We start from the raw sequence: 24,300 nt of genomic DNA, 5'->3' as shown, positions 1-24,300 counted from the left end.
TTTTAACTAGTACTTGTAGTCCAGCTTAAAAGCTCCTTTGAGTCTGTCTTGCCACAAATTGTCATTACAAGGTTTTATAAAATCCTTTGCAAGGATTATACTCTTAAAATTGTGATGAATTGTCTACACAAACTATATACATAGAATGTTCATGACAGATTTTCCTGTTTTCAGATCTATCCACAAACACTTTTCATTCACACCCATTATAGACATGACGCAGAACAGCACAGTTAGTGACATAAAGTTCATTCCATGCCTAATACGCAAGTGAAGGCTCATTAAGAAGCTGTATGTACTTAAGGAGGTGCACTGAAAGGCGGCATGTTTCAATACCTCACGAGTGGTCATCACTGGGGAACTTCCCAGATTGAGGTTATATGGTCAGGTTTCTGAAATCCTCATTAAATTCTTGTTCTCTGTCATATTAGGTAGCAGATAATAATATTACACAGTGGAGAGACAGGTAGTGTTATGTAAATCTACTGTTCCCTCATTGCCTTTAAATTCTTTCTAGAACTGACTTTTAATGTTAACTCAGAGGAAAATGAGGTAAATAAGATATTCCCTAAATTTGTTATGGCTTAGATCATAACTTTCTCATAGCACATAATGTATCTTAATTCCCCATCGTGATTTAAGTCAGCTTAATTCTTCAGGAAATTCTATCCTGTATTTACTCTGCCATGAAGTTTACATATTTAAATAATTATATATTAAATACTAAAATTAATAATTGGATTAAAACTATTATAATGAAAAGGTTTATCAGTCACCCTGATAACTTAGAAAGCTGAAGTCAAATTGCTAGGTAATGACATATTTATGATAAAAACCAGATTATTATCATAGTTCTGCTTTAGTTAACAGTCTTAGTAATACCTGTCTTCTAATCAGAAATAAGGATACAATCTTTATAGAAAACCCACTTATTGCTAAATTAAAACAAACCAAGACCAAAGTCTGAATTTATTTCTTCAGATTCCCTTTCAACTTTAATATTAAGTAAAATAGATAACTTTTTTAAATTAGTAGTTTACTTCTGTTTTAATTTTTTGAAGAGGAAATACTAAAATACAATGAATAAAAGCAGTGAGATTTTTTAGATGGAATTTTTGCATAAGGCTTTTGCCATAAATTTTTTTTTGTTTCCTTTCTTTTCTAGACTGCCTTTGTAAGGAAAGGAAAAGATCCAAAGCAGGAAACATTCCACATATTTTTGAGTACTCTCCTTCTTTGTAGATTAATGCAACCAAGTGTGTTAGTTAATAAAGCTTGGTCAACTCCTTATTTTCTCTTTATATCTTAGCATTCTTAGTTCTTAGCATTCTTATTTCCTATACTGTATCATCCAATACTTCCATAAAAGGTCATTTCTGTTCATGTTGATATGAATCTATTGAGGCCGTTCGAACTGGGGAACTTTCTTAAAAATTCCTGTATGGTCAAAAAAAGCTTCTGTATGGTCTGTGTCTGGCTGGAATGTTGTGACTAATGGCCATGGCCTTGATTGTATGTGTTGTCATTGAGGGATGGTCCCTTGTACAGTTGAATTCTACCATACATGAAGGCTTTACGTTTTTGTTTTTTTTTTTTAGATTTGGGGACAATATTATCTAAATTATAAAATATTTGCATAATTGTGGCCAATAGAGTTTTTGAAAGGAAAAAGCCATTAAATATGAGAGTGTAACAAAAATAATTTACTTTCAAGGCTTCTCTACACAGGTGCAGCTCATTTCATTTACCCTAAATTCTATCAAGCTTTTTCAAGTCATATGGATATGAATGCTTTATTTTTATATGAGATTTATTTTCTTAAAAGTTCAACCTAGCTATAGAGGCATTCATGTGAGGAACTGTGATGCCAGGTTCCGACTCCAAAATCTTTATTACATGTAAATTGTATATACATAACCTGGGGATTTACATCTCTTTTTAACAAATCCCCAGAATGTCAGCAATAAACTGACATCCATAAGTATTTCCTTCCCAAATTTTCTTCTTTCTTTCTTTCTTTCTTTCTTTCTTTCTTTCTTTCTTTCTTTCTTTCTTTCTTTCTTTCTCTCTTTCTTCTTCTCTGCCCTTGGATCTTGATGGTGGTTGGCATGTTTTTGGTATGCTAAAGAAGAGTTAGTTTTAATAAACTGGTTAAAAATCTTATATAAAACACCTTATAAAATTTATCTCAAAATGAAATCTAAATAATTAGCTCTGAAAATGTGTCAGGTATTGTTTTTCTCAGTTTGGGAAAACCTCAATTCTGTAACTATTAATTGAAATAAAAGTATTCTTATAAAGGCCCAGAGACTTTGACATCATCCTCATTTGTTGTTTTGCTATTCAACAGCATGCTCAAAACATTCTGATCTGAGTGAATTGAGGGATTTGTGGTAATTCTTTTCCACAAAATTGAGAAAGAGCCACTTTGAGCTTACTTATGTGCAGTTATACTCAGTCATTGATTTCTAGGTTATGGATAAAAGCAATTAGATAAGATATAGATATTTCAATAGCTTTCATATGACTAAATGAATATTAAAATCAAGCATGTTTACCTGGTATAACCTCAGATTACATAGATCTTATTATGAAAATTATATTAGGTTTTTGACCTCAAGGCACATCAAGCTTGGAATGTCTCTTTTGGGTTTAAAGGCTCGTTTGCCATTTTCATCAAAATGAGCATCCTATTTAGTTGGCTATTATATACAATTTTAGAAAATCAGGCCTGTTTTAGAGGCCCGATTTTAGGAAGAGCAATAACAAAAGCTTTTAGATCTTATTTTAAAACCACTTTCAAACATTACAGGAAAAAAGTAGTGGACGTTTAGTTTCTTAAAAAATGATCTCCATCTGCTGCATTTCACCAAATGCCTGGAATTATCTTTTTCATTGTGACGCAACGAGAACGTGGAAGTAAGGCTGATCTCGCTTACTGAAGAGCGATAGAGAAAAACCTGTAATAACTCATGGCAATTTTTATCTTTTACTGTGTTCCTCCTAAAGAATACATATATTGCTGACATATGTGATGGAGAAACTGCTATATTACCTAAAATGTCTGCTTGCCTTAGTGATATTGTGAACATAAAAGGTGAATTTCATCTAATAATTGTGAATTGTGGTCTATATCCTGATGATTGCTCTTGCCTCAAGGTCCGGCTCAAGGACTACTGTCAGATGAGTGAAGGGCTGGGTTTTACTCTTTAAACATATAGAATGAGGGCTAATGTAAAGCAAATTAGAATAGGAGTTAAAATTTGTTGAGCTTTGAGTATATGCCTTGGAGCTTTTACACATATTATTTCTCAGAAATCCTTATCTGAGAAACAATAAGCTTTGATCATTTGAATCAGGTTTTATGCTTATTTTGTTAATGTGTATTTTAAAATTTGATTGTCCCAGAGAATATTAGCTTACAAGGAAACCCAGATCTAATTTCCAATTTCTTTTAAATTTTGGGTAGAACATACTGTTTAAATCATTTCGCAAGGCATTTCTTCTGGTTTGTTTTGTCTTTCTGACCCTTTTAATGCAGATATCTATTGGCAACATAAAATTTCGAACAGTGCAGCCAAAGAAAACCCATCCACTTTGCACTGAGGTTTTCAAAAATATAAAGCTCTAAGTAGAAGCAAGCAATACCACCACTGGACAGACAGGTCACAACACTGCGTTTACAGGATGCATTACCCACTCACTGTAGTAGGCCCTAAATCCTACCCCTAAATTTTAATACTTTCGGTTCCATATACGTTGTAACCTTCTCTATAGGTTGCTAAATTCTGGGTATGCTGCGAGGAAGTTGGGTTAAAAGTCTGTGCACTCTTTGCCACCTTCATTCTCTTCGCTTCTGCCCTGGACTTGTAACAGAACTCTATCAAAGCCACCAGCATTGCCAAGCCCAATCCGCCAACCAGAATGTAGAAGACGCCTGCCACGTTGCTCAGGCTCAAGGCACTCGTCTTGTCCTGTGGGGGATAAACACACTTCCGTTAACTGTGGAAATGTCACATCCGGAAGGTCAAAGAACAATGAAATCCAAGCAGCTAATTAACATAAGTGTGCAATTTAACCTGAAATCATATATGCATATAAATCACTGATATACCTTTAATATTTAAACATAAAGTTTATAGTGCTCAGAAGTGAAATTATGATTACCAATAAATTGGGTGTAAATACATTCAATAAAATCTGTAACATTTTATCATGATTAACTATGCAACGAAGACCACTATATTTGCCATGATAAGCATTTATATATTTACATAGGATGGTAGAAATGGGCTTTTTATTGTTAAGTTTGAGAAGGATGTGCTTAAAACACAATTACATGAAAAGGTGAACTCTTGGTTTTCCTGCCATTAAACCATATTTTCATGTTTGAAATTTCTCTTGAATAAATCTAACTTCATATTTCCTAATTAATGAACTTTTATTTTTTTAGGCTAGCAATTTCACATTTTGTTCATCAATAGTTTACCAAATATATGCAAATAGTGTGCTCAGGCACACATACTGGTTCTTTCAGTCACATCCATATGGGAAATTTTCTGAAAGGTGTTATTTTACATGCTACCTACTATTTAGGAATAATTACATATGCATCACATAAGTGACTTTTTACTGATAACTTTTTAAAATACACAAATTACCATGGTCAACTGAGAAATAAATTATGTACAGACAAATTTATAACTATTTTTATTGATTTAAAATATTCCATTTCCACTTAAAAATACTTAATTAGTTAATATTTGAGATGTATTATTCTCCAGAGCCTTAGTATACATATTATCTCATAATAAATTCAGAAATAGTCAAGCATATGTTTGGAGGATATTAAAATTATAACAAGAATTCAGAACTTTTAAAATGAATTATAAAAATACATATTATATAATATTATTTGAAAAGTATTTTTGGTAGACTACATGAAGGATGCCTCTGGCCATCATCTTCTCAGCAGTATGTTTTGTGCAAAATGTGATTTAGACACAAATAATTTTATTAGGAGAGAGTTTAATTCCAAAGATGTACTGTGAACACTGTCCACTAACCATGACACCAACTGATTGGGCCACAAATTTAGGGTAATTCCTGTTTTAAAATAGTCACTCATGTATTTGCGCTTCTCAGATTTTACATAAGGATTTGAGATGACCGTGTCATTATTTGGCTGAGCTTGTTTCATTCCACTCTGGTTTAAAGGCAGACAGATGTGATTGAAATATAGGGATAAGCCCTGAAAAGGGAGCTATTAACATGACTTTGTCTCTTTGTTAAATAATTGAGGCTCTCCCATTTAAGCCAGTCACCTATTTAGTCTTGGAATTATCTATCTCTTATCACCTATCTATCTATCTATCATCTATCTATCTATCTACTATTTTTTCTTTCTAAAAGAAGATACAGAAAAAATAAGATTCTAAGAATCCTCAACTATGGCTTTCAGGCACTGTTACTACATTCTATTAATTTGTGTAAATTATGCAGTATTTAGATTCATGGATAAGTTACTTTTTTTCTTTAGAATTAAAATGCAAATGTTTCTAGTACTATTTTCAATAGAATCAGGGCTATAGGGTCCTGCATTGTTCTAGAAACAATTTTATGAACAAAAGATCTTAGAACTTGAGGCTATTATTCATAAATATTGACTTATTTAAATCATTTTTATAAAACATATTTGAAAGGCTCACTCTGTTGATTTGTCAGCACAAAAATATAATAGGGTCTCCAAACTAAAATGGAATAGTTGGCAATATGGTGACAAAAGAATGAACTTCTGAATAAGATATATTTAATATTTAAAGTCTTTTTCTAAATGACTACTCGTCAATTTCTCATTTTTTGTTTTGAAAATACATCTTTTCTTGAAATAATATATCTCATGGTCCCTGACTCCAAAACAATCAAAACCTTAACTCAAAAGCATTTATTTTATTAGTGGTACGTAAGTTTGAGAATAACACAATTTTTATTTATTTTTATTATTTTATATATTTCTGTAGTTAATTTAAATTTATTTAAAAGCCTTATATTGGGGAGCAGGTTGCAATTTCTGGAAAAGACTGTCCCTGTGGCTGAAATTTATGACATTGGTTTCAAATTTAGGTATAGTGTATAGGAAAATGTTTAGTTTTTAACTGAGTCCATATACTTTTTTGACAATTGCTCCCATTTACTGCTTTGTGAACACAAGAGTAGGCCCCGAGCTGCAGCGACTGACCTTGCTTCCAGAGTCCTTGGGTCCACATTCACCTTTATCGTACCACCATTTGTTTTTCAGCTTGTCTAAGACGCCTGCCTCACTGAGTTTCAAAACGGCAAGGTTTACAGGAGTTCTTCACGTGGAAAATAACATAAATAACATTATATATGTTATTTTATGTTATTCAAGTAAAACTACATTAGAATCGCATGGCAAAGTGACAGAGCAGAGGCCACAGTAGTTGCTATGTCTTGTAGTGTCAGCCCAGGATTAGAATCAGACATAAAACTGGGGCCTGCTCCATCGCTTTAGGTAACAGGCACATACTGCTAGGGAGGATTTTTAAATAAACTGTATGCAATTACTGTGAATCCAAAACTATTGGCCTGGGTTGGTTTCTTGAGCATTTATAATTTCCCAATAAGAATGTGGGAGCTACTCAAATTCCAGAGCTGCTTTCTTCCTCTTGCAAAATTAATGGAAGTGGCTGCAGGTTGATAGACAGATTTAAATAGAAGCTAGATAGGACTGGTTTCATTTCCCATCTTTCTTATGATCAGATAGCGGGATTTTAGTTTATGCAGAAAAGGATGCTTGCAGTGTCCGGCATTAAATAGATTTCTTCACCTCTCTCATCCAGGACCCAGCTGAAAGGGGAGGGTGATTCAAGTGTTACTAGACTCCACCTCATATAGGTCCTTATAAACAGACATATGTAAATTATTATTTTAAAGTGTAAGTCCGTGCTGATATTTTCATTCTGAACTTCAGTATTTAACTTACGTAATATCACCAGAAGCAATTTTTATCCATCTTGTGCTGACCACATTAATCTACTTGAAGTATAAAGAGAAGTGACTATTATATACTTTACTACGTCTTACCAATAAAAACCTGACAGGTTAGGTGTAAATGTGATTTTGATAAACAAGCAAACTCCTTGTACCATAAAATCCTGTTTTTTTTTTCTTTTCTACTATCTTTGAGTCTTTCAACACTAATGTTTTATAGGGAGTCTCAAGGAGAAAAGGGTCAGACATCACTCAGTATCAATGTTCCAAGGAAGCTAAGAATTGCTTTTGCTTTCGTTCCCACGTTAACCTCTGTGTATACAAAATAAAGGGTAAGAAGATGGATGGGAAGCAGTAACTCCTAGTATCTTTTGTTGTTATTGTTTTTGTTTTTGTTTGTGGGTTTTTTTTGTTTGTTTTATAAACATTCAGAGAGAGTCGTGTTGCATTCCTCTAGACATTTCTAAGGTTGCCACAGTCATTTTGTCTGGCTATATGTCTTAAAGCCTCTCTTCTGGGAAATGTTGAATGCCTCCAGAGAAACATAACTTGCATTTATTTGGTTACCAACGGATGAATTCCATAAACCTACGTGCAAAACTATTTACAATGATGATGATAATGGTAGCTAACATTTACAGAGCACTTGCTACACACCGGGCATTACTAAAAGCATTTTACATGTCTAGTTACTATTATCACCTGCATTTTACAAATGAGGAAGCAAGGCACAGAGAGATTAACCCATCTATTCACATAACTAGGAATGGTTTAACTAGCTGTGCAGTTAAAACTGTTAACAACAGAATATTCAGGTCATGGGGTTTCTGGTTATTTGAATTTTCTGGTTAACAGGTAAACTAAACAGTTAAGACCTATTCATTTTATACTGTTGGTTCCGATAGTGTTTCCAAAATATATTTTTCTTTTTGTTTATCTGATTTCTAAATAATGAATTTGCCACATACTTGGAATATTGTTTTGTGGATTAAAATCTAACATGAGCATGATTTAACACTTTCTACTAAAAGCTGAATTTGGGGTGGGGAAGGTTATAGTTAATTTAGGGTGAGGACTATGGTTAATTTAGCGGCTATCTCTACAACCTCCGTCTCCATGCTTCACCCTTCCCTCCTCTTTATGACGTGACTATCACAAAACTGCGTTTCAGGTTGGTTGGTGAACTGTGAACTTATCAAAAACAAAAGCCACATTTCATTTACCTTTGTAAAACAGTTTTTTTACTAGGGTATCCATGGAGAGTAAGTGCTCTGTAAAGTTGCTAAGTTTAAATTATTGTGAATCCAGAACAAGCTTTTTCCTTTAGCTGAAACTGGAAGAATATTTATGTTCTCAGGCCAACTTGCCAAAGCCTTTTCAAACCTGTGTAAGTACACTATATTAGCCTATATTACCTTCCTTGAATAGGTGCAGTGGGAGGAGGAGAACTTAAAGCTGAAAAGAGAGAGAAAATAAAAGTAGTTCTGAGTTTCTTCTAAATGGGGGAGGGGAATAAAGGAAAAATTGAGGATTAGATAAAGACTGCCTTTAGTTTATCTCTGTTTCTTCAAGTCATAATTTTCCTGACTCTATTTTTCCCCTGTGTCTTTTGTCTCTCCTGCAGTTCACTTCAGTAGCCTGGTTTTAGAGGTAAGATTAGATTGGATTTAGAATGTAAGATACTTATTATTAACCAGACTTAATGGTCAACTGGTGGAATGTCAGGCACTGAGCAAGGAATTAATTACTGGGAGACCCTTTCTCTTCTCCAAGGGTTAGCTCCCCTAAGTTGTTTTCATTTACCACATTTCCCCCTGTTTATGAATTCAGATTTTCCATAGTAAGTTCTGTATTCTTGCATTGGGCCCCCTTTCTGTGGCGAAGCGAAGTAGGCCATTTATGAGTATAACATATTTTAAAGTCAGGAATGGGATGTATTTTTCAAAGGGCTAAATTAAAAACTGGGTATTATGTGATCTAATATAATTTCTGAAGGATGTGTTACTTTGGTAATTATACCTACCAAATGATTTTTAAATGAATATCCACATCCATGAGTGTGACTACTTTGATATACATATAAGGAGAATAAAGTTTAAAACAAACAAAAGACTCAACAATTTTACAGGTCATGGGTGAATACAGGCATTTGCCACATTTTCTTTCTGGAACTAGGATTAAACAATTCACATAAAAAACTGGCATACAGTTCTGCATGTGGTTGGTGCTCAATCTAAACCATATCAGATTGATCACAGGAGAAAATGAGTTTTAGACATTGTAATGATATTCTTAAATAGGTTCACTGTCAATTAGTAAACTTCCGTTATTTTATTCACAAGAATTACTATGAATTTCTTGTGATCATCAAAAAAATACCACACTGCAATAATATTAACAACTTCAAATGAGTTTTTGAACAAATGACTAAGTACTCCCCGATTCATCCCTTTCCACTTTATTTCATTTAAGAAATAGGACATTTCCCCCTGCTTCTTTTGTAAAATTTTTAATTTCAGTGTGAAGACTCTTGGCTGAGGGTTGCCTTGCTCAGAACTTCATTCCCTGGAAGTGTCTCTCAGGAGAGAGGTGATACTAATTATTTTATAGCTTCAGGTTGTGACTGGAAGTGGCCACAGTGACTCTAAATAGTTCAGCTGTTGGTTACACTAAATCGTAAGTTCCTTAAGGGGAAGGACAGTGCGTAATTCTCTTTTTCCTCAAAGATACTGGTGCCATGAACCAGTTAAAATGGAGGTTTCATATTTGCTGCTGAATAGAAGGCTGAACATGTCTTCCCCAGTTACAATCCTCTGGATGTGAGTCAACTGTCTCTTCGTAAGCTAAACCTGTTCTCATGTGGAACAGCCTTCCATGGTTTCCCCCTTAGTTTCTGCTACGGAGATTCTGTTCTTGGACCTCTGATAACACCGATTCCAGGGTGCTTGTGCTGAGATCTCTGAATGGGCATTTTCTCTTGACAGTATTTAAGTGGCTCTTCTGCTTTGGCTTTACACTCAACGAAGGCTTACAGTCTCTTTATGTTCTAAGTCAGCGCTTTGCTCCTTACCTTTTTTGAAGAAGGTGAAAAACAAAACTGAAAAAGTAATAATTTGCCTCCTGCTAATTTACTTTGAACTAAGTTAGGTTAAGCAGCCATATAAATATCACCTTTTATTACAAATTAAGAGTTGGGCATTATTAACATTTAGACTGCAACCACCTATTATCTTGGTGGTAAATAATGTCAATATACAAGCTAGTAGGAATGTTTTTTAGTATGGAAACAAAATTTCTGAGGGAAAATAGAACATAAGGCAATTTCATTTGGGGGAGCACTTTAGGTTAAATTTTCATAACATTTTAGAAAATTATTTGTTAAAATTTGAAATAGCATTTTAGAATATCATTTTATAGTTCATGTTTGATGAAAGTAGTGTACCAAATACGTATGAGAACAAGCAATTAGATTTTTGAAAATTATAAAGTTAAATTCATATTTATTTCTTTGGTCAGCAAATATTTACTTCATGTCCATTAGGTACCAAACAATGTGTTAGATGCAAACAGATTAAAATCTGAGTTGTCCCACCTTATTTAAATAAATTAAAATGAATTTTGTTGCATATATTTTTCTACTATGTGTATACATTTCTGCTGCTGCTTGCTTATTTTTTCCTCTGGAAAGGCTCTTTAATATATACTAAAATAGGACTTCATTATTCATTTTTTTGGGGAAAATTTTATCTGGTAAGCAGCGTTATACTGCTCTATTTTTGATACAAAGAAATAAAATTAGCAAGTAAAGTTATTCTGATGAAATACGGTATCTTTGTTTCTGTTTTTTTCTGGTGCTATTAGAGCCCATTTTTATATATTTCTAATTTGCATGAAGAAATAGATTATTAGTGTAAATTGGAATAATTTTCTCTCTATGCATACATATATATGTCCACACATTTATTTATATTTTTATGGAAACCATCAAAACATTTTTGGAAAATTAGGGATCCAAAATATGAAAGAATTAATATCTCTTAAGAAAAAACACGTTTGGTACCTCAAATGGAGGTGTCTTGAAGGGGAACCATCCCAAAGGAAGCTCTAAGAACTCTCTCTAGCCTTTCTGTTCTCTTTTTCTCCAGTATTCTCTCTCAGAATAAGGAGATGGATGATCAGCATTGGGTCCACACAGTTCTGTTGTTTCTTTTGCTTTCATGCCTCCCTCTGTGGCCAGAATATTCATTTGGCAAAATTTATCCTTCCTCCTCCTGCAGTAAGGCTGGTTGTTAGATAGGAATATATATACAAGTAAGCTGAATTTAAAGGCTCTTCAGATTGGGAGTGAGGGGGAGTGGGGGAAGCAGTGAAAGAGGGTAAAGTTAGCAGCCACCTATCTGGCAAGTACTCCCTGAAAACAGCATACTTTTTTGTGGGTTGGGTTGCAAAGTGAGAGAATTTGTAGTCCATTTAAGAACATGAAGAGAAGCAGGACTTCTTGTTTTGAGCTGTTCTCTAGATTTTAAAAGGAAGACAAGACTGTATACTTCTATATTTTCAATATTCTTATATACACCAATTGGAGGTATATAAGAAAAGAAAATTCAGTCAGTGTATTCCCATCTCTGGACTATTTTAAGGCTATTTGTAGTGAAGAAGAGCCCTCGGACACTAGGTAGTATGTTCTGTTCATTGTATGCCTCTTTTTTTCCTTTTGACACTGTTTAGAAATGAAAAAAACCCCACAATTTTATGAAGCTGGAAATGCTACACTGAGGCAGTAAAAACATGCTGAGTTGCTCTTGTTTTTATAGTCTGATCATATTGTGGTTTGATATATTTACAAGACACAAAACATTTCTAGTTCACATAATTATCTTTGATTTTCTTTAACTTATTATTTAATGGAAGCTTGTGGGGTTTAGATGGAGAAATAATTTTCTGCTCTGTACACAGATCTAGGTGGAGTAAAGTTATTGCTATCACTTAAAAACATTTCATTGAACTTCTGGTGAACAAGAAAGATGTACTGTCTCTGCTCTTTTCTCTTTGCCAAATTACTCTTTCAAAAACTGTATCTTTTCCTGATTTTTGAAGACCAAAGTTTATAGAACTACAATATTTGATCCACGACTTCTTCAGAGTTATAGATTTCCGGTGACTTATTTTAATTAAGTTTGTTATTGTGTCTCCAAACTGATAATGGTTGCAAATATTTTTGCTTTGACAGTAATTGCATACTTATGTTGTGAAGGGACTTGACTAGCAATTCTGATGGTATTAGTAGGTCCAAACTGTAAGTCTCCCAGCAGATACACCTATTACTTTACATACTGTTTACCCGCTTTTGGTGACATTGAGGCTAACCTTGGAGTCACCTCCCCCGCTGCCACATTCTCCTTTGTCGTACCACCATTTGTTTTTCAATTTGTCCAAGAGGCCTTGTTCATTCAGTTTTAAAACTGCGAGGTTAACAGCATTTCTTGAAACGATAAAACATATTTTGTAAGAAACTGCACAGCTGTTAAGATGTTAGAAGGAATGAGGACTTAAGCTCTCTTAAAAGCTTCTCCCAGACGCTAAATAAACCTCTCATTTTGCCATCCTGCAGCCCTTTCCACCAGAGTTCAAACCAAGGCAATTGTGACTGATTTCAAAGTGTATTAGACATGTGGTATTTAGTGCTGTTTACTTTCACAGTTCATCTATTGTCAAATAACTGACATCACCAATCAATTAGATGGATTTTTTTGAAAACAGTAATAACTTGAATTTACTAGTAATTGAGAAAGAATTGGGCCTTGAATTTCTTTGCCGAGAATGTTAATGACCTAAAAGGGACTGAAATGAAAATTTGTTCCCGGAAGGAAAAGCATGATGGCATATGGCTTTCTGACAACAGTCTGGCTTAATTATTGTTCCCTTTATTACTTTTGTGAGCTTAGTTGGTTTGCTTGATTTAGTTGGTCTCAGGATCTAGGATTTCCGTGTTTGGTTCCTTGTCCTGGCTGGAAGTCACAGGAGAGTTAGGAGAAAGGTAGTGGCAGCTTTCAGGGAAAAGTTTTTTATTTGAATTTTGTGTTGATTCTTAAAGTCATTAGATGATATTTAGATAACTGAAATCATATAGCCAATTTGACTGCTTAAATTAAGTAATTGAACTCTAGGACGTCATGGTGCATGTGATGTGAACTTTGTAAAAGAAATTCTCTACATTAGGTTTTCTCCATGTTAACTAATTTCTACAGGGGGATAGAGGTAACATATTCTAATTATTCTCTAAAGGGATTTATAAAACATTTTCATGGGCTTTTGCCTCCTATGCATTTGGTTCCTTTCTTACTTCAAGTTACAGTTTTAAAATAAGCTATCTCTTTCAAGAGTTTTTTCCCAGCATTTAATGTAATTCTGTTAAATTTAGAGAATGACTGAGATACTGAGAAAATGTGGGTACAGTTTCTACTATGTTATTTGATAAATACTGAGTCTGGTGATTACTTAATGCCAAATGAATTTAAAAAATAAAACATAACAACCCCGTATTATTGAGTAACATCTGAACTTGATCATTCAGTAGACTAATAAGTGTTGCTTCTTTCACTAATAATCAGCCTATTAATGTGTTTATCTCTTAGAATTTGTTTGTAATATTTCAAGTAATCAATGTTCATTTTTCATCTGCTTATGTTGTGATGGTCTGATCCACTTGGAGAGGCAACATTTCCCATTAGTAAACCACACACTTTGAGAGTATTAACTCTTTTTAGAGTTAGACTGCCATTTACTAAATGCTAATTAAATAATTAGCTATTCCCACACTCCCAAATAATTGCCACATTAGTGGCATAAAATAATTAATATACTTCTTAAAGCAAACTATATTGGAGTGTCAGTTTACTCACCAAAAGGACCAGACTGAACTGCTGGCAGAATATTTGATGATGATGGAAACATCTACTTTTTAAAAAAATGCTGCTGGGTGAAAGAAGTTTTAATTTCTTTTGTGTTCACAAGAAACTAAATTTGCCTTTCAATGATTTAAACTTAACTGCTAAAATTTTTTATTTTGGAGAAAATTATTTTTATAATCCACTTTTCTAGCATTAATATTCATATTAGGTTAAAAAAATAAAGTGACATCCCAATTATTTTATGTGCTGGTTTAGACCATTCCTTTGATAAAACTAAAATAATTTCATGAGAGGGTTATTTAACAGGGGTATTAGCCATATCCAAAGACAGTTTCACAGTACAATAGAAAACAAAAAAGCAAAATAAAGGAATGGATAAAGAAAAAAGGCTTTACATTGAGAAAATTTTTTGGAATTAGCTTTCTACAAAATTATTCTAAGACATTGTATTTCTAATATCATGTAATAGGCCATGTAAAAACAGTTTAGTTTCACACTGCTCTCCACGTATGTGTGCATGTATGTCTGTAGTTGGTTGATATAATACACTTGACCAGTAGATAATTCACTACCCAGTTCACAATTAATTCATGTTTTCCTTCCAGAAAATGTGGTCCTTCAAGAAAGTCCACTTTATACTATCAAATATAAAACTAGCTTTTCTTTAATGGTCTATAAAAAGCATTTTGTAATTAATATCTAGAGATAGTCTTCAGGATTTCAAGATTTCCTTGCTTGTTAAAGATGCCTGTTTTCTACAATTGTCTGAAGATGTAATTTCATAATATAATCAGTTTGTGTCTAACAGCCTCTTTAAATTGCTATTTAAGCTGCAACATAAACCACGTATGTAGGACCATTAGCACATGTATTCTGCTTTATGGAATGCATGCTTTTATGTGTTAATAATAAGAATCATCAAATGACTTTAAAAATAAATAAACTTACTTCACTCATTTTGCTAAAATAGATTAAAAAGATTTTTTTATCCTTGATTTATCCAGGCAAAAGGACAAAGGTTCTCTGAAGGAGTAATTGTAAGCAAGCCTAGGGCAGTTATAAGGAGTCAGGCAAATGAGGGGCAAAGATCCTTGCTTCAGTACATTTTCTTATCCCTTTGGAATCCCTTTCATGCATTTCAGACATAGTTTTCAGAAATACATATTGATAATAAGGGAAATTCTTGTCCTTATTAAGAATCGGAGAAGCTATAATAGTGTTATGCCAAGGAGATAAAGAGAAGAAAATACTGGGGGTTCTTTCTTACATTAATGATTCCTTTTATTCTACTAAATGCAGCCTTTCCAGAATAAACTCAGTTGAAATGGGTTGTTTTCAACTAATATTTGAAGAGAGGAAGAACAAGTGGCCATATTATTGCCAGATGTTAAACCACATTTAAGAGCCCACATATAGTGACAATGACCTTTTACAGACTGAAAAAAGACCCAGGTCTCTTACTTATTTGCCATTGTCTTATGCTACAGGAGAATTCTAGGTTTAAAAAAACAAACAAACCTATTTATAGTTTTTCCCATAATAGTCAGATGATGGAGAACTCGATTCAGGGCTAGAAAGAAAACCCTCACCTGGGCAAATTCCAGAATCTCTGGAAAATTTTCAGGGATTTTTATTCCTAACATTTTCTTCGATTGAATTTGGGATTATTAAAATCCATGCCTTATTACCCTAGCATCTGAAACCCATCTTTGTAACCAATAATGTTATTGAAATACTTCATAAAATAAAAGTTTGGGGAGAGGACCTAGCAGAACTAAACTTTTCAATTTATTAATTTTAGGTAAACTAATTAGTGCAAATAAAGATATTATAGGCATAGTTAACTCATACTATATATTTACCTCTTACCCTCTAGCTTTCCATATAATTTATCATTAAAATCTATAGATGTGAACATGCTTTTATGCTTACTTTATGCCATACTCATTATAGTTACTTCTAGACCATATTTATAATAGTGTAATTTTTCTGTTGGTGAGGTTTTAAAGCTTACATCTGATGAAATGTCTACCTAAGTAAAAAAAAATAAAAGTTTAAGTTTGATAAAGTATTTTTTATGATTGCCTGGATTTGTGAATACTATTGTAAAGAACTGATATATGAGGTCCGTCCAGAAAAAGTCCAACCATTGTTAATATAGTGAGAACACTGGTTTCTTCATACGTTGATGATAGAATTAAAAATGGAAAGAAGTAATAATGGCTTTATACAATAAAAGCTTAAAAACAGTTCTTACCCTTGGTAATCACTGACAATAGTTCACCTTTGAGGAATCAGTCTTAAGAAATTAATCAATGATGTTGACAAAAGAGCATAATAAATCTCATAGTATGCTTATATGGCAAAACATTGGGAGCGATTGACATGCCTGACAAAAGGGGAGAAGTAGCTTTTGGTACACAGCAGTGGTTCTCAAGGTTAATTTGAGTATCAGAACCACTTACTATAAAACAGATGCTTGAGACTAATCTTACTATATCAAATTCTTCTGAATTTGGAGCAGCATTTCTACATTTTTATGGAGTACCCTAGGTGATAGTATTTATAAGCAGTAATGATCCTTATGAGTGAATGTTTTACAACTATCAAAAGTTTTTAATAAGAGAAAATGCTTATAGTATAATGTTATATGAAAAAGGAAACAAATTTGTATAATCATTGTGATTTTAATTTGATAATAAAATATTATATATTTTAATGGAAAAATGTACCTATGGAAGGATTGTAATTAATTTAGATTGCATTTGGTTCTTTAAATTTCTCCACCTACCCACAATTTTCTACAATGAGAAGTAATACTTTAATAATCAGGAAAAAAATGCCCTCTCAATTATTTTATAATATAATGTCTAAAAGAATTGTTTTTATGCAAACCAAAATACATATTTTATTTTCAATTAAAAAACTTGAGAAAGAAGTAGACTTTAGGAATTACTCTTAAGAATCTCAGAAAAACATTCGTTGTTCCTGATTATGTAGTTTGTTTTGTTCCACTTGGTTTTGTGTCTCTAGCCACAGGCTGGAGGAACTATGATGAATTTGGCTTCTACAAAAGTTCTACCTTTTTGAGGGGAACAGATTGGGCAGAGAAATATTAGGGGACCTACCCTATCAGATAGAATCTGCAGGAGGTTAATGGAACTCTCAGTGGCTTAGAGAGACTTGATGTTTTCACACATAGTCACATGAGAAGTAAAGTTTTTTTTCCCTAAAGCTGAATTAAATGATTGTGATGGTGAATAGACTTGAGTCCTGCTAAGTGGGCCATTACAAATAATGTACATATCTCCAGTTTTCGAAAAAGAGATTCCTTGCCTGGAAACTATGTTAGACATCCCAGGAGAAAAAGTGTATTTCAATTCTTTGAAACAATTTTTTAAAATTCTGTTTTTGAAGACTTTCCACATGTTCACTGTATCTTTTTTTTTTTTAAGTAAAATTCCAGGTTGGAAAACTCATATGTTTTAAACTTTGTTATGTGGCAGGGAAATATATGAAGAATGTTTTTTTCAGGACTACTCTAGTAAGAAAGTAGTAATTTCATAAAAAATAAAAAATAACCCTACATACACTATTCATTCTGTTATTTAAATGAGGTTGTGTTGTTAGTATTGTCACAAATGTTGTATACACAAGCAGGAAGGTGAAAAATCACATGAGATTTTACCTTTGTGGTTGAATTAATGATTTCCCCCCAAAAAAGGTGGATGGAAGAAATTAACAGAAAAACTGAGAATTTACAAGAAGCCCAAGAACTTTGACTAAAATGAATTAATAACACTGAGAAAAAGAACTTTTGTCAATCAAGAAAATATAAAAATTAAATAAAAATCAATAGGCTGTGACATAAAGAGTTAAAGACGAAATACATCTGATCTTAAGGAAAGGTGTTTGGGTTCAGAGTTCTACCTTCTGTCAGCTATTTAAGCCTGGAGAGTAACCAATTCTCAGCATTATCAATGCTTCACAAATTGTCCACTTAACTTGTAGCTCCCTTATTATTTTTCTTCCCAAATTATTCCTTCCAGTAAACAAGCACCAGACTCTTCTTGCTTCATTGGATTTGTGCACTCATTTCCAAAAGCAGAATTTAAGCTAAATTACTATGCAAACATTTTTTTAGAAAAGAAACTAAATTTCCACTCCAGTTTGCTTATGCTATTACAAGACTTACCTACATGTCACTAGTGATCAATAATTTAGTGTCAAAATTAGGAGGAAATTTTTTATCTGTTGAAAGATAATTCAGACCTAACATGATTTATAGAATGATCATTTGAAATCCAATTTGATAAGAGATATAAACAATTAAGTTAGTGCATAGAGAGATCTTTGTGTTTCACACTCCAGTTGAATCAAAGACAACTGAACAAATTAAGTAGATACTCTGCTGGGTTCCAGGCATTGTCTCTAAGTTGTGTGTTATTTGGAATTTGCCTGACTGATTCCTATTTGAGAACCAGGTCTGAAGAATGTGATTCTTTGATGGAACATTGTGATTTTTGTGAGGATGCCTGCCAGTAATTTAATTTGAGCACCAGCTAGAGATAGTAACAAATAAAAAATTTTATATTTTTAGCAGGGAGCCTGATTTTTATTTAACAAATATTTCATGCAGTTTAGTTTTATGTTTTTGTTTTTTTGTCAACTTTTGGTCACAGAGTAGAGTTTTTTATCCCTCCTTTGGGCCATGGACCTCTTTTAGAAGTAGATGAAAGCCATGGGTACTTTTTCAAGAAAGGTACAAACTTATGAAACCATAGACTGGCATACAGTTTCAAGGGATTCATGGACTTTGGAAGGGCACTTATGAATACAGGTAAGTATCTGCTCTAGATTCTAATAACAGTTATTTTAAAATCAATTAATGATTACTTTCAAGTATAGCTATTAAAGGTAAGAGAAAGAAAAATATTTCTATGACCATGATAGCCCCAGAATCATAAAAGAGAAGAGATCATTAGACTGTACTTTGGTGGAAAGGAACTTTCCAGGTACTAACCTCGATTTGTCATTATTCTGCAAGCATATGATGTGTGGGACTTCTTAAAGGACTGTACATTAAGTCCATAAAAATTAAAAATAAAACTGTCAAAAATTCTTCTAGTTACCATTACATAATATTTAGAACACAGTAGTTGTTCATATTAAATAATATAAATTTTATTTTATTTGTGGTCACCTCAGGGTACTGTTTGAGGTGCTGTGGGGTAAAGTCTCTGCCCCTAACCACTCTGTTGTTATCATCATCATGTGTGAACAAATCATATAAAAGAGGGCTTTGTTCAAGATGAGACCACCGCTACCTGGATCGTGAAGTGCTTCAGATTATCTCTGAATATCATTCATTTTACAAATTGTGATTATTATTATTCTAAAATAAAAGTCCAAAAATACAAGAGCTGGTGTCTGTTATAGTCAGTGAATGTGAGTTGGTCAGCGGTGCTGGGCTTTTCACCAGATGCCTCACCTGGGTCTGAACCGCAGTTTGCTGTGTGGACCGCCCCCCTCCCTGACTAGGTTCTTCCATCTCCTAGTCCATGCTCCTTATTCTCACTGTAAGATTTCCAGGATTCTACACCATTCCATGGGCCATGGATCATGTTTCTACTTTCCATTCTTTGTTGATTCTTAGAAACTCCCATCAATTGCCTTAAAGAACTAGAATCCTAGATTTTTTTTAGTCAAAATGTGGCTTAGAGGTGGACTTTTGCTTTCTTATTTTACAGATGTGGTCGCCGGGGTCTAACGAAAGTTAGGTGACTTGCTCACCAAAGCCCAGCTGGGATCAGGTCTTCTGCCTTCCGGTCCAGTGCTCTTTCCCCCTAGGGTTCATTTGCTTTTTGTTAGTACCGTTTTCTATCTAGTTAAATAAGCTATTACTCATCCCTCCACGGCTTTCTAAGGGAACTTTGATTTTTCCTGAGAAGTTTGTCAGGCTTGGTAGGGGTTATGCTTGATTAAGCTTGGACTCATATATTCCCCTTACTAGTAAAATGGCAATTCCTGTTCTCTCTGGCTAAATACCCTTTAAGCGGAGACAAAACTTCAAAGGCAGGTAATCTTGTCAACTGATCTAATTCTTTTTAAATATTCAAGAATGAAATATAGTAGATAACTTTCTTTAAAAAACAATACATATAACCTATAAGATGACTTGATTAGGATATAATATTTGTTTTCTTCCAAGGTTAAAACATAATAGATGTATTTTGATACATACAAGGTTCTTGATGATTTAAGTTCTAACCTTTTAGGATATATAACTATGGATTCCCAAGAATAGCATTATAAGGAAACTTCAGTATGTTAGATTAGAAACATTTTCACAGAAGAAATAGAAATGTAAAAACAAATAATAAAATAACGAAGCCAATCACAGAAGCTCATTCTCATCTTTGAATTTTCATTATTCTTTCTTTCCTATAGCCAATTACCCATCAAAAACACTGTTTCTGAAAAGTCTCTCAAATTTATATTTTCATTACTATCACACAGGTATTACCTTAGTCAACAGCTTTATCATCTGAGTCAAGATCCACTGATTTTCTCAATTCATTCTCAGCTGCCCAGCATCAGAATAACTTTGCCTCTGCTTGTTTTTTAGTGCTTTGCCAAAAACCTTTAGTGATCTATGATTGCCTCCAAGATACTATTCTATTCTATTTCTTCTGACATTCAAGACTTCCCAACAATTCAGCTTACACATACCTTTTAAAGTGTAATTTCATTATAGTTTATTGAACCAGACACTCTGTCAGGTTCTTCATATTCTCATTGAATCTTCATTGAATCCACATGGCTAATAATGACAAAAGTGGGACTGGAACCCAGGTCTGGATAGAGTCAGGCTCATAACCTCTCTAATTCCCCAAACAGCCCTTCTCTCCCTCCCACCAGGCTCCTAGTTACCTTGTTGTCCCAGAGATATTTTATACAGAAATGCCTCTAATCTTAAATGATAGAAACTTCATCAGGAATTCCTTTATTTCTTCCTTAGTTTTTCTGAAATTCTTATCATTTTCCAGTAATCACTCATTGACTTATCATTCAAGTGATATTTATTAACTAGTCCTCCTAAACCTTTTTTATGGAGTGTTTCCCAGATACTCTAGATTCTTTTTTATTTCCTGTTTCTTTAAGTGATCTGTTATCTGGAGCACTCACATTTGCTCTGAGTGATATTTTTTACAATGCTGTCTCTGTACATTTTTTTTCTCTTTCATGGAGGACAATAACTTTGTCTTATGGTACTTAATACCATTCTCAATCCTAATGCAGGACAAGAAATATAGTTGGCATGCAATGACTACATGTAGAATTGATGTCTCTGAGTTAACTTAATGTGCTACTTTTCTAGTAACTTATTAAAATGGAAGAATAATGTGTTGGGCAATGAAAGGAAATCATTTGACCATTGAACCTAATGAATTTTGAGAAGATATTGTGTAAAGAACATTTTAAAACAAAACAAAATAAAATAAAAAAACAAAAGGCTTCAAAACTGTCTATTAAACATTGGCAAAAAGGAGATAAGATTACTGATATATCATTGTGAATAATGGCAGAAAATTTGGTCCATTGTATAAAAATTATCTAAAGAGGTATTTCAGTGAGATCATAGATAGTTAAAACAAAAGGACCATCAGTTCAGTTTGCACTGGTGGACAAGAAAAGAATACTAAATGCAAAAATCAAATACAAATTTGTTATTCGTGTCAAAGAAAATCTGATACTTCTAACCAAACTGTAAGATGAAAATTCCCACATAATGGTATACTTACAACTCAGTTCTAATCTACTTATGTGCAGTAAATAAAATATATCACATTTAGAAAATACTTTTGTTATGAAATTTACTACTTAGAATAGTATAATTCAGCACATTTTTAGAAATTAAAAATTACATTTATCATCTACACACATTAAATGCCAACTATATTTGGTTTCACTTGATTAAGATTTATTTTACTTTATATTTAAACATGCATTTAATTCTCTAAAAATGTCTAGTTAACCTTCATATGCAAATACTTTAAATTTCCCATCAAGTTCTTGAGAGAAAAAATTAAACTTTCAATTTTTCTTTCTTATTTAAGTTTTCAGATTTAATCAATCTTGTTTTATCTATCCTAACTTCTGGTGTGGATTTTGCATGGGTGGGAAAATGGCACAAATAAAAAGGAAAATTGAGTGATAAAAATATGTATTAAGGATCTAGGGATCTAGCTAAGGGGTCTTGAAATGAAGCTGTCTGAACCTGCCATTCAAAGAGAGCTCATAACAAGAGAGCAGATCACTTTTCTGTTACTCTCTGAAAATAGCTGAAGCCTAAGAATTCTAAGTCCATGTACCTTTAAAGGTTTTACGTTTTTGCCACTCTAAGTGAAACACAAAGCTGCTTTATCTTTAAGAGTAACAGGGCTTATAACCATATTTCAAAATGGAAATACATTTTAACCTCCATTGATTTTTTATTAAACAATTTAAATAAGAAAAAGTGACCAAATATTTAAATTCTTAAAATAGCCTCACCTATATTTGCTTCTGTTAGTGTTAATGCTAGGACATATTATATAGTCTTTCAGTTATTTGTTTCTCCTCAGAATTTGGGTACTTCTTAAGTAATCAATTTGACCACCATCATTAACTATTTTAATATACCTAACAAATTGAATACAATTAATATAAGATTAAATTTTTTACTTTACTGAGAAACACAACAAAACAGAAAATGGTGTTCATTTCAATTTCAGGTTACCCAAAGGAACTAAGACACTATGCATCAACCATCAATTCTTTCCCTGAATGAGATTACCATGAAATATTTCATAAGAATTTAAAGTACACAACAAATCTGCCTGACATAACTAATGTTGGCATGGATATCAAATTCTAATACATAGTCTGCTAAAAATATTGTGACACTTCTTGCATGATTGCTTAGACAATCAGTACATCTGATTTCTTAAGATTCAGAAGTGAATAAATCAGGGATGAACAATGCACCTCAGATATATCCTATACTTTTCACTAAAGGGGTCAGTGAGTGAGAAAGTCAAAATTAGGTTCTATTTGACATCTGACCATGAAATGTGTTATCCACAAGAAGTTCAGTGCTTAGGTTTCTGGGTTTGGAGACTATTGCATATCATTGTCTACATCAGTAGTGTGTGTTGGTGTGAAAACCACCGTACTATTTCATGTGTCCTCTCATGTATGTTCCTATTCATATGACTACTATGATTAATGTTCAGAAGACAGTGGTCTTTAACAAAAATATACCCTTCTGAAATGGTTTTCTTTCATTAAAAAAATCAACAATCCAACTTTAAGGTGATGCCAAAATGTAAGGATGTTTGTAATAAAACCACAGAACAGTGTTTCTGAAAGATGATTACTATTTATTGGGAACAAATTGCTTTAATTCTCATTATTTTATGCACATTTCTTCTTCTTCCTAAAATTTCCTTCTTCTTGAGGAAGCCCTGATTGTCTTAGTTACCTGGTCCAAAGCTTTCCTAAAACCTATTGCAGTCACAGAAGATCTAGCCTCTTTGGAGGGCATTGAGAGCAAAGAACTACAGCTGTATGGGATCTGGAAGCTGGTCCCTCCATAATCCATAGGGCCTGCCTTTCTTCTGATATTTCAAATTCTGGATACTTTTTAAATGACCTAAATTGTTTCTGACCTTGGCTTTCTTTCCTGTGGAAGGGCAAGAGTACTGAAGGCAGGCAGTACTGATGATTTCCATGGACAACAACATAAAACATGAAAGGTAACAATGGAAACCATTAAAAGCAACAGAAGAGGCCCAGAAAGAGGATGTATAAGCATGAAGAAATACTGCTCAAGACAACAGTACTTCCTTTTTCTTTTTTTTTTCTAACCACAGTTTTCATACAGTACCTTAAAAATCTAAGTCTATACAGATTCACACCAGAAGTCCAGCCTGATTGTTTATATTTTAAAATTATATATCATTTAAATTAAGTCAGCTGATTCTTCTAATAAAAATTTTCTTTATAATGATATAGTTTCCAAAGAAACATTGGATTTTAGTTTTAACATTTTGCAATCCCATTACTGTTATGATTTGATTGCTAGTTACTATCCATATTCTATACACAGAGAAATTAATAGTTTATGACCATTTCCTAAGGCCTATACAAGAATATAATCTTTAATGGAAGGCTGGCACTGATATTTGATGGTGATGGAAAATATAAATGTATTAGCATAAACTGATAATGACTTGTCCAAAGGTTTTATATTTTTCTCCTGCTATAACATTTGTAAGTGGATTTTCAATTAACTATAGACACAGATAGCAAGCTGTTTTGCTAATGCTGGTGG

At 33.1% G+C, this 24,300-nt stretch overlaps 1 protein-coding gene across 8 annotated transcripts in view; it reads right to left on the bottom strand.

The window, feature by feature from the left end:
- The window catches only part of GRIA4 (glutamate ionotropic receptor AMPA type subunit 4), a 384,719-nt gene that overhangs the window by 2,731 nt on the left and 357,688 nt on the right, over positions 1–24,300 (bottom strand). For 4 of the 8 annotated variants that reach the window (XM_045838595.1, XM_045838639.1, XM_045838622.1 and 1 more), the window contains 2 exons: positions 12,379–12,493; positions 3,840–3,974 (listed from right to left, as the gene is read on the bottom strand). In XM_045838595.1, coding sequence (XP_045694551.1) covers positions 3,840–3,974; positions 12,379–12,493 — 250 coding nt within the window. Of the gene's footprint in view, positions 1–3,726; positions 3,975–6,238; positions 6,354–12,378; positions 12,494–24,300 lie in introns of all 8 variants that reach the window. The other 4 variants (XM_045838603.1, XM_045838630.1, XM_045838645.1 and 1 more) reach the window with 3 other exon arrangements.

The sequence above is a fragment of the Phyllostomus hastatus genome, unplaced genomic scaffold (genome assembly GCF_019186645.2).
Source record: "Phyllostomus hastatus isolate PE091 unplaced genomic scaffold, TTU_PhHast_1.1 phas_contig_113, whole genome shotgun sequence".
NCBI classification, from domain to species: domain Eukaryota; kingdom Metazoa; phylum Chordata; class Mammalia; order Chiroptera; family Phyllostomidae; genus Phyllostomus; species Phyllostomus hastatus.
Note: the sequence above shows the minus strand (reverse complement) of the source record. Positions and strands in the feature narration are given on the sequence as shown.